Below are 12,521 nucleotides of genomic sequence, written 5' to 3' on the forward strand. Positions count from 1 at the left end.
CAAACTAACCCCATGGAGAAAAGAGCGTGGTCATTAGGCTATGCACATTTCTCCGGGTTCAACACATGCAAGCCACAGGAACTAACTGGGCGCACGTAATATTGGTACAAACATTACTCGTCCCTCCCATGGTAGGTCAGCCACCCAACGGTTCGCTTCATTCTGTGAGACCCACAGAGGTTCCGCTGAAGAGATTGGCTAATCAATACCGATCAATAATTGCGTGGCCTGGTACTCCGTACTCCGTACGCGTAAACCATCATCAGCTTCCCCACAATTGATATCGCGATCTACATGTGCTTTTGTTCTAGCTGCATAAACCATCTCCTTTTGTGATTCTGTTGCTTATACTGGCTAGTTCACATCCTGGCATTTCATGACTGATATGCTGAGTTTCTGTTAAATTCAATTTAAGTATGATTTTGAACAGGCCTCGGTTTAGGTAGTACAGTATATTGGGGAAACCACTATAGGTATATCTTCAAGCGTGCTGAAATATTAGAGATAGTCTAGTATTCATAGCTACCGGATTAGACCAGGTGTAGCCAACAACATGAGCTAATTGATTGGAAGAAAGATCAAAAGAGTGGAAAACAGTGGGCATGTCAAATACCCATTTGTACCTTCCGAGAATAGAAAAGACGCGGGGTATCCGTGCTGCGAGACTCGGAGTAAGCTGGTCCAAGTTGCTGCTCACGCCCAAGTTTACATACAACAAGAGAAGAGGCTAATAAAATGTAGTGACACGAGAGCGATCAATAAGAGGAGACTATATGTAGTTTTCTATAACTAATTGTCCACTTTGGCTCGATATGAAACGTTTGCTGTCCTGTATCTTTCATCTGCGAACGGGCATTGGGTAGATGTTGAATCAATCACCGCTCAGTTCGCCATCAAATAATCAAATATTGGTAATACACTTCAGCCAAAGTACGGTGTTACATCATCAGCGTTCATATTTAAGGCACAAATTTTCTAAGTGACCTTCCCCATTTGCATAAGATCCTAGCTCTGATCATAATGGCCACTTCGGGTCAATCTCTTCACGATGTTCGTGATCGGGCAAGGATCGTATGCTGCCAGTGTCACGCACGCAAGGTTAAGTGTGATCTGCAGACTCGATTACAAGGCACTTGTTCGAATTGTCATAAACATGGATTGGCCTGCCAGTAGGGATCATGAGGTGGTGAGATGGCTACGGGATTGCTGACGATTTCTAAGACCTCGCCCCAACCGAAGAACGACCGTCAAGGAGAGATACACAAAGCAAGCGGCCGGATCTCCTAGACCTAACGGAGTAGCTCCTCAAGGGGTTGAAAGGCTAGGCACTCCAAAAACATCCACCGTTCGCGAGCAACAGGACCAAGCGGCTGCTGTTCCAGCACCTGAAGCGTTACATAAACAGTACCTTGGTGCAATGACCTGCATAATGCATAATGCTCCTAGCATTCCCCCAAACTATCTACGGATCACAGCCATCTCAAATAGCCGGAACCAGGAGATATTGACAACAATAGATCCTACGTCATCACCACCAGCAATTTTATTAAACGCATATATCGACGCCTACTTCCAACACATTTTCCATCAATTTCCCGTTGTTGATCATGCCGATTTATCTTCTAGCAGACCTTCGCTAGCTCTTCAGCAAGCGATTTGCATGGTGGGAACTATGCTGCGGCATCCCAAAGGACCAGATATTCTGGCTGAGAATGAGACATATTATTACAACGCCAAGACCCTCATCCACATCAACCACGAGCAGGACCCCATTACCGTTCTGAAGGTTGTGTGTCTTTTGTCAACACGCAACATTGCTGGCCCTGTGTTGTTGACCGTTGATTGCGCGTGGCATTGGTTGGGTATAGCAATAAGACTGTTGCAGCAAATGGGTCTGCACCGCGAGGAAATGTGTGTTGCTTTTGCCAGTCCAGGAATTGCACGCAGGATTGCATGGTGCCTTTTTGTGCGTATTCCTCGAGTCCAACTTGCTCTTACTAATAACATCAAGGTTCAAGATAAGCTTTTGTCTGGTGCATTTGGACGTCCTACATGTATCAAAGAAAATGAGTTTGATGTTCGACCCCTGACGGAAGAAGATTTCGAGTCTCCCGGCATTCAATCCTTGATTTTCATCCAGCTAGCCAAGATAGCTAGCATTCTGGGTAGTATATTAGACCTCCGATGGCGGTCTGCTAAAGATGTGCAAACACAGGTATGTGCACCTTGAGTCATTTAGCATAAGTATATTATTTTAAACAGATTTTCATACTTGCTTCTGCTGCCATGACAGCATATAGATATCCTCCGTTCACTGAAAGATTGGATCCGCAATCTTCCAACAACTATTCACATTTTTGACCGCAATGGTTTTCGAACATATCGACGGGATGTTTTTGAATTACACATTGTGTATTTTGCCACCATCATATTATACTTTGACATATTCAACGACCAAGACATAACATCTGTCCCGAACATTGTATCTCTGGTCGCCTCTTCATGTATTACCCGCTTATACCATGAGATTGACTGCAGGGACGACCTCAGTTATCTTCTTGGTATACAAAATTGGTTTTTGATAGTAGCTGCAATGCCGCAGCTTCTATACAATGCCGCTGAATCCTCACTGGAATCGGATAGCTACTGTTCAGAAGAGCTTGACATTCTTGTGTCGTCCTTGGAGCAGTTTCAACCAAGAATTCCCGGGTCAACGGTGGTATTGAACGCAATCAACAGACTCCGAACTTCACGCAATAGTGGTCGAGTCCGAAATACGACAACAACCAGTGAATCGCGAGAAAAGGTCATGCTCGGGGAAGGGTATGATATTTTCAGCTTCCGCGACTTGTTTCCATTTCCGAATTCACTGTCACCAAGACTTGCGCTGTGGGAATTTTATGCTGGGGACATATTTCAAGGCCTGGAAGCTCCCATGACTGCGCCCGAGGACCCTGGCTGGATCTCTGGAGAGTTCGCGGACCTTTCTCGATTTGCGTTTGGCGGTCTACCACAAGCTTTTTCTTAATATCCTACTACCAGCACTGTCAATTTCACACGAATTCATCATCGGTCGTCTCAAATTCGAGTATTATTGTGATGCCTCGAGTCTTCTGGGTCGAGTATTTTTCATTTCGTATGCTAAGAAAGCTTGGAGAAGGGAGGACGCGATTTTGGAGGAAGCCAAGCCGAGACTACAATATACACCATCAGCCACCCAACTCTAGTAGAGATTAGCATTTCCTCCTGTGGGAAATTCCTGTACCTCCCACGGGAACCTGTGACACCTAATTATGCCTTCATTTTGTGCATAAATACTGGCTTACTTACCGTTATTTACCTCTGTTTTGGTCTGAACGTATACATTCATCGTGTTTCTACCCCTCCACTATGTAATCATAAATTTTGTTTCTAGGCTCTTTAATATCTGTTTCGAGGGTTGCATAAATGAACTAGACATTTCAAGTTGTTGTTAGAGGAAGTGGTTGAGATTATGAGCAGCGAGATTGAAAACATATATTCGTTGTGGGTATGTATACTACCAGTTTCCACCATACTTTGTTACTTCACTTTTTATTCATTTACTCTTAGATATTTAAAACTCTTTCTTTATTGTTAGTGTCTTTTGTACCCGACCTGATCTTATTGTTCCATTTACGTTAAAACAAAGCGTGGTTTAGATAAGCGAAGACGAACTGAGATAAATCGATTAGTGTTCAAATTTAGACCAATAGACTAGGATCAATTGACCCACATTAGGACAATAAGCCTTCTATTGATCTATTACATTAGACAGAAGGCTTTTCACTAGTTCTATGTTATTACGTTCGTTTCTCTGATGTTCACTTTCCTCTTTCTCTCAGTTGTCCCATGTGTCACGGTCCTGCCTCCTCCTTCTTTGGCCCTATCTATTAGTAGTGATAGTATTGACCCTCTGCTAACCGATGTTGCACTATCAGAGGCCCCCGAAAGCCAGTCTACCGCGCTACCCAGTCTTATAGCGTGGAGGTGTCAAACCCCCTTGTAGGAAGGGGGTGATGCCTGAATGCTTTATTTTATAAGGGCAGAAAAATAAAATGCCTACATTCCTATTACACATGCCTTAATAATCAAAGTACGAACCTTGAAAGCTTTTTACACCATACAAATCTATGCATCTCCATTTTTTAAGATGGGTTACAAGGTCTCTCTCGCCATGTATGAAAATGAAGCTTTTTATCACATACAAATGCATGCATTTCCATTTTTCAAGATCGTTTACAAGCTCTCTCTCACCCATATCATCACATCAATTTGAAATACGCAAAACTCAAATCTGCTTCTTTCGCAAATGCAGACTGGGGCCTTTCACAAACTCGAGCCCATCATCAAGGTTCCCTTTCCTCGCGAAGCGAATATCCTTACCATAATGATCACGCGGCTGCCAAGGACCCCGATCCGCCGCGCGAGGCAGAACATGGGAACCGACGCTAACGTATGTTGACTTCAGTTGCAGCAGCGGACGCTCCTGGAGGTTCCGGGCATCCTGGGCCTTGACACGCGGGACAGCAGCGACGAACTTGCGCGACTCGAGCGTCTTGAGAATGCGGGTGATGCATTGCGCGACAGCGTCGGCACCCAGTGTCCACGAAGCGTTGGTGTATCCGATCACGAAGGCGGCGTTGGGAAGATCCTGCAGCATAACTCCATTCCACAGGTACTTAGAACCGACGTCGATCTTCCGCCTGTCCACGCTTAGCACGACGCCGCCGCCGATCTGTAGCTTGAGCCCTGTCGCTGTGACGATGATATCTGCGTCGAGCGTCTCGCCCCCGTTAAGGGTGATGCCCTTCTCGGTGACGGTTTTAATAGTGTCGGTACGGACATCCGCCTTGCCATTGCGTAGGCTAGCGAAGAAGTCGCCATCTGGGCAGACGCACATTCGCTGGTCCCAGGGGTTGTAGCGAGGCTTAAAATGCGGGTCGTAGGAGATGTGACCGGGGAGTTCCTTTTTTAAGCCCCGCTTTAAGATCCAGGTCGCGAGGGAAGGGAAGCGCTGGCAGAAGAGAAAGAACATACGCTGCCTTAGGATCCATATAGCGCGTTGGACTCCGTGGTAGATGCCTGATGGCAGTAGGTATGATAGTCTACCGCGGGCCTTTTGGTTAGGGACTGAATAAATGTAGGTCGGACTACGTTGTAGCATTGTCACATGCGCCGCCTCGTTTGCCAAATTAGGCAAGAGCGTGATCGCGGTAGCGCCACTACCGATGATTACGACCTTCTTGTTCTTGTAGTCGAGTTCCTTGGGCCAGACTTGCGGGTGGATGACTTGGCCCTGGAAGTTATCTAGATCGGGGATTTTGGCCTGCAGGGGCTGCTTGTAGTCGTAGTAGCCGGTGCCAAAGATCACGAAGCGCGCGGTTATAGTATTGGGCACACCGTCAATCGCATTGACGGCTAGTGACCAGGTATTATCGGTCGTGGACCAGTCGGCAGACGACAGATGGTGACGGAACAGGATGTGGTCATCGATACCATACTTCTGGGCGGTGTCGCGCATGTATTGCTTAATCATGGAGCCCTCTGCGATGGGGTTGTTTTGGTTCCAGGGATTGAAGGAAAAGCCGAAGGTAAACAGATCAGAATCCGAGCGAATGCCGGGGTAGCGGAACAAGTCCCAAGTACCACCCAGGTCCTCGCGAGCTTCGAGGATCGCATAGCTGAAGTTAGGCAGCTGGTCTTGGATGCGATAGGCGGCGTTAATCCCGGAGATGCCTGCACCAACGATAATCACGTCGAAGCACGTCTCTGACTGCACAGTTGCGTGACCCTTCATTTTGAAAGGTGTAGGAGAGAAGAAGTGTAACTGCACATCAGAATCGGGGCGCAACGTTTCTTAAAAGAACTCACATGCCTCGGTATTAACGCGATAGTCGTGGAGATCAACTCGCGATGCATAGTACCAGGTCCGTGTGTCCTCCTTCAAGAGGGGGAGCCTGGGGAGATAGATTCATCTTAGTTTCTGATGCCGAAGACATGCTGTACTATGCCGAGTCGAACATACTGAGGTGTATGACTTCAGCCCATTGTCTTGTCGGTCTCCAGGTGCTGCCAGGGGAGTCTCCACATCCCCAAACCAGCTCGGCATCATCCAAGTAGAAGAAGGACCAATGGTTTCACCTCCGATCTGTGTCAATAGGATAGCACTGTGAGGCAGGGTATTGAAGCTGGCCCAGCCCGGTACTGCTCGGCTGTCGTCGGCTGTTATTCCAGTCTCTTAGCGTATCTCCCGTCGGCGTATGGCGTCAATACCGGGGCCCGGCCAATTGATCAATTTCCTTCTCCAGTACTTTCGTAACGCGGGGAGTATGTCTTCGGAAATTCTTCCACTATTCTCACAGATTATCCGTTCGGCCGCATAGAGAGCTCTCTCGGGTAGGTATACCAACGCTTACAACTAAGAGGGCTAGACCTCGAAATGTGGTAGATCAGGAGTGGCGGGTGACACTACCAACTACCTAGGTACCGACTACATAGCCCCCTATTGGTCGGGGTAGGTCCCCCCTATACACGGTGGGTAATCGGGTACCCAATTCGATATATCAAACAGTGCAAATATTAGAGAGTTACTTATACATAATTTGCGCAGATTTAGAGTGTAATTCTGTTCTGAATATTTGTTTAGGGGATTGATATATTTGCTCCCCCTTTGGCTATTCCTGCCCCCCTTGCCTGATTCTGCCTAGTCTCTGCCATATACCTAAGGCATCAATTTATTCTGCCAGACTTTTTTCTGCACTTTTGAATTCTAGTTTACATAGTAAAAAATGCACCTTTCTAGTTAGAAAAAAATGCTTATTTCTGCATGATTAAAGCTTCTATTCGTATATAACTGCTTATTCTGCTTATTCTATATCAAATCTCCGTAGTACCTCTAGCCTTAGCTTTAGTCTCAGCACCTTAGCGCCACGGCCACGAGTTATTTATACGCCACGGCTAGTGAAGAATAGACGAGATATAAAGGAGAGAAGAAGCAGAAATTGATAGAGAGAAAGGTAGGTTAGAAGATATAAAATTGATTTTAAAATTAATTTGTATGAAGCTTTACTTTTCAAAAGAGGTACTTATTTTTCTTAGGGGTTCACATAGTAATAGGATGTACTATTAGTGTTACTATAATTGACTAGAGAAAGCAGTGATTTCAAGATGAAAACGGTAACTAAGGAAAGCGGTCAGTGGATACCTGAATATTCTGGCAAAGGGGGGCAGGAATAGCTAGTTAAAGGGGGGGCAAATATATCAATCCCCTTTGTTCATATAGGTTTATTATAAAGACCTTCCCAAGAAAGAACCCCTTTGGAAAAGGGGAGTCTCTAATTTCTTAGATGTTTCAGAGACTAGAGATTTTTGTCTGTTTGCAAACAAAATATTCCTGGTATGGAACTAGGCAATCCTTGTAGTTTTGGCGAGTAATGTATTCGCAATATTCCGTTTTCGCGTACTCACACGGGCTAACGGAGATCGTTGTCTCGTTGAAAGGATGAACTTTCATTTGCCCTCAAGGCTCATTCAGACTAGGGTTTTGGCAGGTATAGTACGTCGGTTGTTATGGATGGTAGGGTGTGCTATAAGGGGGAGTTGACTGTGCCAACTGCATTTGGCCATGTGTTTATGATTTCCTTATTCTGGTAATCCAAAGGACCTTTATGGGTGCTGCTGCATTTGTTGTGTCATTCGCGTGCGGAACCTGTACTCTATTGATGCACCTAATTCCGAGGAACCTGACGCTTCTCGATGAACTTCTTCTCGCCAAAAGCCTGCTTGACTCCATCCACGACAATGACGCGTTCGTACCAGGCGACGGTGACTGGGCACTTGGCGCGCATCTCGGCGTCGATGCCCATGGAGAAGCCCCAGGCCAGCGCTGAGGCGAGTGTGATATCCGCCATGCTGACCCTGTCCTCACTGCACACCCAGTTGCGGCCCTTCAGGTGGGAGTCGAGGAGGGCGAGCGAGCGCTCCAGACGCTCCAGGGCGTTGTTCTCAATGGCTTGGTCATAGGGCTTGGCCCCCCGACGCCACAAGGCCAGCTGCACCACGTTCTCCATGACCTCACCCTGGGAAAAGCAGATCCACTGCCGAATCGTGGCCCGCTCGACAAGCGTGCGACCCATCAGCTGCTCGGCGGCCGGGCCACTCATAGCGAGATACTCGGCAATGGCATCCGTCTCGAACAGGTTGGTGCCGTCGGCGCCCTCGAAAGTGGGAACCTTGCCGAACGGGAACTTGGACAGGAATTCGGGGGTGCGGTTGGTCTCGCGCATGACGAAGTCCGGGGTGGCCAGCTCCAGGCCGTTGAGGTTGGCTACTGCCTGGATCTGTTGGAGGGGTGAATTAGCAGCCATTCGGAACGAGCGAGTATGCAGGACGCACTCTCATGACCCGGGGGCTAGGGTGGTAGGACCAGATTTTGCCGAATGGTGCCATTGTGTCTGACGGATATCGAGAGCAGTGTGGTTCGTGGGGAAACGATAATACGATAACCGTTTATATATCTGTCTTTTCTCTTTTCTTTTGCATTTGTAATGGTTCGCCGGGAGTGGTGGAAGGGGATGGTATGTCGATTTCTAATTATCATGAAACTCAGGAATATCCCGCCGCTATCCTATGCCGCATATGCTAGATGCCGAATCAACCAAGTGGGGCCGCGGCCACGGTCAAAATACTTCCGAGTGTTAATCATCATGCTGGTGGTAACGCGACTCGCGGCGGCGGCGGGAGTGGGGAAACCAGCAACCGAAGCGAACGTCGTGCCTGTGGAGCGTTCTGCCGGCGTAGCTACCAAGAAGCAACTCCTACTCCTCAGCCGAGGGTATGAATTTCTGCCCCTCTCTCGGGTCCTTGGGGGGCCTTGACTATTGACCCTGGGATCAATAATGACCGAGTCCAAGACCCGGTATTCCGTACTCGTCTTCCAACTGTAACACAGCGTATCAGTCTTCCTCAAAAGATAATTTCCAATGCGGACGCCGGCCTTGAGTTTCGACATTTCTCTTTCACCTTTTGAACCGAGAAGAATAATTTTGGGAAGCCGACCGAGCTATCCAAAGGGTACCGAAAGCCCTGCTGGGGGGTGCACGCTTACTATTCTGTGAAGCAGATGGAATTGGCGTGACGATCAGGTTTGTTTCGTAGATAAATTTATGGTATTACAATGACTTCAAACTGATGCTGGTACCCTGGCGACAGAGATTTTACTATTCTGATTTCCAGACGAGCTCCTCGGTCCCTGGAAAACAAAGGATTAAGAATTTCCATATCGGTGTCCCTGAGGAGGAGTAGTTGGTATGCGAACGACGATGCCTGTACCAATCAGTATCTTAGCTGATTGCTGTTAGGAATGGAACCTCTTACCGGGTTGCACATTCCCAGTGTTGCCCTGTTGTTCTCGAGGGGAAGAGCGGTTTAGAGGCAAGCCACACGAATAACTCTTTGGTGGCTGGAAACGTTCTCCAAGATCGGGTCAAACTTGTTTGAACCAGGGTAAATCGCCGCCCCACATACTAGGCCGACCACGGCGGTGTTCGTGCCGCCCGATCCGCCATGGCGGCGGTCCATTTTTCTTTGGTTGACGCCTAATCTCCCCGGATGTGTGTTCCCAGCTGCCAGCATCGGCCTATGGCGGGCCCGTACCATTGTTAGCGCCCTTCTGGCAGCTGCGACACTTGCATACACCTCAAGAAGATATACCCGCATTACCTGGAGTGTTCAGCCTGCGTATATAAAAGTCCTTGGCCCCCGAGGTGTTGTTGCATGGCTGTCTCGAAGTACACCATGTCTATTATGATTCAACTCTGAACGCTTTTTTTCGGTTTTCACGCGACAAAAATACACCTACACCAACCTCTACAAACTAACACAGACCCGTGTCCGATCAGTGCTATACTTCATACTCCGTACCCCTCAAGTCACCATCACCAGCCTCCAAGTCAACTCGTCAAAGTCGACTCACCCTACAACCAACCATCTACCATGGCTATAACTATCGCTGCTCACCTCGCCCAGACTTCTGTCCGCCACTTCTCCGGCCATCGGCCGCGCCCCCATAGTCGCACGGCTCGCGCGGTTGCCTTGTCCTACCTCATCTCTGGCGTGCTAGTACCTTTCATCCCACCGGCGCTCGAAAGCTTGCGGCAGAAGAACTTAGACTTCCCAGACCGCAACAAGTGAGTACCCCGGTGGGATTCCGAATGCATGACTGCCGGCCTACAGCATGTCATGCGGGGATCGCCACGACTCTAACGCGATATAGGCCCCACCCCCCTCTCTGCTTCCACGCACGCTAGGACAGAACTCATCCTCTCTACGAAATGAATTCAATATTAAACCTGTAGTTACCATTTTGCTTTCCTTTTGTTGCTTTGTGCATGGATTCTGATTCTCGGTACCGGTGCCGACACGGGACCTCCGATACCATGCATTCGGTCGAAGGGTTTTGGGACCTGGCGTTGCTTTGCGTTGCGTTGCATTTGTTGTTTATTTTTTGTTACAGAACCTCATAGAATGCCGCGGGTTTATTCATGAGGGGATACGAGGTTGATGCGACATCAAAGAGAGCGGCTGGTGACTAGACGTCTGGATGCCGCGCACGGCTGGATAGATGATCCTGCATTGCCCCAATGTCTGAATCGTAGCAATCAGAAACCCAGACCAATGGACATTGTATACACATATATCGAGACCGACGCCACGAATCTAACGAGATATTATTCATTTTCACATAACAAGATCCCAGTACATCACACGCAGTGGTCCATATTTTACAACACCATGTATGTAAGGAAATCCCCAAATTTGGTCTCTCAACTGAACCTTCTCCCACTAGATGGCCGGAACGGCACCCCATATTTGCTTTCCTATGCCACCCGGTTATTGGATGAGCCCGATTAGACAAAGACGACAAGGAATAAAAATACTTTCTTGTCGAGGGAGCCGTAGCCCAGACACTGAGGTCGATGTTTAGGCAAAGAAAATAACCCCACTGAAGATCTTGATCTGTCTGTACATTTCTTCGACAATTGTCTATACGTTGATGGGGGATAACTACTAATTTTGAGTAAGAATGCCCCGGGGATTTGCGCATTCTACAGGGAACCAATCAAGAACGCAAAGAAAAAGGGCTCTGATAAACACGTTCAAGAAATTTTCGATAATAAAGATCTACGAGGCAGAGTGCCGCCTATGGAAGAAATTACTGTGTCCCTAGATAGACACTTGCTTCTCATAACGGTTGTTCTCGCTTATTCTGACCTAGCTGGCAATTATATACTCTCATTTCTCTTGATACCAAATCATTACATGTGATACTGTATTGATTTTTTTCATTTGTCTTAGTGATCAAAGTACCACCTGTTTAAAAAGCAAATAAAAAAAGAAAGAAAATGAGTTTTTTCCATGGCTGGCTAGCACAAAAGAAAATACGTTCCATTGATTTAATGCTTATCGGAGTTGGTCATTTTATCAATATTAGCGCGAGCGCTTTTGAACAACTCCTCCGTTTGCTCATTTGTGCGGTCAACGTGAGGCACGTCCGCGCCCTTCTGCACCGCAGCCCGTTTGCCGATCTCATCGACCCACTTCTTGAGAGCCGGAAACTCAGATAGATCGATCTCCAGCAGTGCAGGACCACGGCGAACCCACGTATAGCTGGCGATGTCGGCAATTGTGTAATTTGAACCAGCAAGATAAGGGCTTTCCTTCAGACGGGATTCCAGGACCGAGTAAAGGCGCTTGGTCTCGTCAATGTACCGCTTTATAGCGTAGTCGGAGCGGACACCGGCGACAAGACGGAAGTGGTTTGCTTGGCCTACATTAATGACAACCAGATAAGCCCGAGAAATCTATTTCCTGTTTTCAACATACCCTGCATGGGACCAATGCCACCTATCTGGAACATCAGCCAGGACACCTGCTCAATGTACTCGGGAGTGCCAGGCGTATAGCTGATCTTGCGATCGGTGTCGTATTTGTCGGCAAGATAAAGCATAATAGAGCCGCTCTCGAAAACGCGCTGTGAGCCGTCGACCAGTGCCGGGATGCGGCCATTGGGGTTGATCTTCAAGAACCACCTATGTTTGATTGCCGTTAGTAGAACGGCTTCTGAGCTACGGACGCCGAGGATAATCGTACTTCTCCTTCTGAATGTTGGTTCCAATATCGATCGGCTCAGTCTTGTAGGGCAGACCAAGCTCCTCCAGGGTAATGGAGGCCTTGATGCCGTTTGCAGTGGGCCAGGTATAGAGGGTGATGTTAGAGGACATGGTGAAGAAGGTGTGGATTTCGGAGACAAAATATTGAGTCGCAACGCGGTTAAGAATTAGCTGGCGTGGAAGGTATGGGGAAGCATCGCCGAGGAGTATAGGAGGGATCATATGCCATGCGACTTGACCTTGAGTTTTGTACACCTCGTGGCTTCGGTTTCGGGGGATAAATTTGGCGGCTATAGTACTCCAATGACCAATGATATCATTTCCCGAGGC

General features: G+C 47.8%; 5 protein-coding genes across 5 annotated transcripts; 2 read left to right on the top strand and 3 right to left on the bottom strand.

Moving 5' to 3' along the window:
- Positions 1 to 1,660: 1,660 nt before the first annotated feature.
- N7471_010103 (fungal specific transcription factor domain-containing protein) lies at positions 1,661 to 3,028 on the top strand (the record flags this gene model as incomplete). Its single annotated transcript, XM_057282822.1, has 2 exons — positions 1,661 to 2,215; positions 2,294 to 3,028. The coding sequence occupies 2 exons, from the start codon at positions 1,661 to 1,663 to the stop codon at positions 3,026 to 3,028; spliced, it is 1,290 nt and encodes a 429-aa protein (XP_057133705.1).
- A 1,281-nt stretch (positions 3,029 to 4,309) lies between these two features.
- Positions 4,310 to 5,818, bottom strand: N7471_010104 (flavin-containing monooxygenase; the record flags this gene model as incomplete). The annotated part of the gene is made up of 1 exon (XM_057282823.1): positions 4,310 to 5,818. One exon carries the CDS (start codon positions 5,816 to 5,818, stop codon positions 4,310 to 4,312), a length of 1,509 nt encoding a protein of 502 aa, XP_057133706.1.
- A 1,930-nt stretch (positions 5,819 to 7,748) lies between these two features.
- On the bottom strand, positions 7,749 to 8,469 carry N7471_010105 (glutathione S-transferase family protein; the record flags this gene model as incomplete). Its single annotated transcript, XM_057282824.1, has 2 exons — positions 7,749 to 8,360; positions 8,416 to 8,469. 2 exons carry the CDS (start codon positions 8,467 to 8,469, stop codon positions 7,749 to 7,751), a joined length of 666 nt encoding a protein of 221 aa, XP_057133707.1.
- A 1,545-nt stretch (positions 8,470 to 10,014) lies between these two features.
- On the top strand, positions 10,015 to 10,212 carry N7471_010106 (uncharacterized protein; the record flags this gene model as incomplete). The annotated part of the gene is made up of 1 exon (XM_057282825.1): positions 10,015 to 10,212. The coding sequence occupies one exon, from the start codon at positions 10,015 to 10,017 to the stop codon at positions 10,210 to 10,212; it is 198 nt and encodes a 65-aa protein (XP_057133708.1).
- Positions 10,213 to 11,474: 1,262 nt separating this feature from the next.
- On the bottom strand, positions 11,475 to 12,439 carry N7471_010107 (glutathione S-transferase family protein; the record flags this gene model as incomplete). The annotated part of the gene is made up of 3 exons (XM_057282826.1): positions 12,172 to 12,439; positions 11,905 to 12,110; positions 11,475 to 11,848 (listed from the first exon to the last, which is right to left on the bottom strand). The coding sequence occupies exons 1-3, from the start codon at positions 12,411 to 12,413 to the stop codon at positions 11,475 to 11,477; spliced, it is 822 nt and encodes a 273-aa protein (XP_057133709.1). The 5' UTR covers positions 12,414 to 12,439.
- Between the last annotated feature and the right edge of the window lie 82 nt (positions 12,440 to 12,521).

Source organism: Penicillium samsonianum (genome assembly GCF_028829775.1).
Source record: "Penicillium samsonianum strain IBT 33392 chromosome Unknown utg000005l_segment0_segment0, whole genome shotgun sequence".
NCBI classification, from domain to species: domain Eukaryota; kingdom Fungi; phylum Ascomycota; class Eurotiomycetes; order Eurotiales; family Aspergillaceae; genus Penicillium; species Penicillium samsonianum.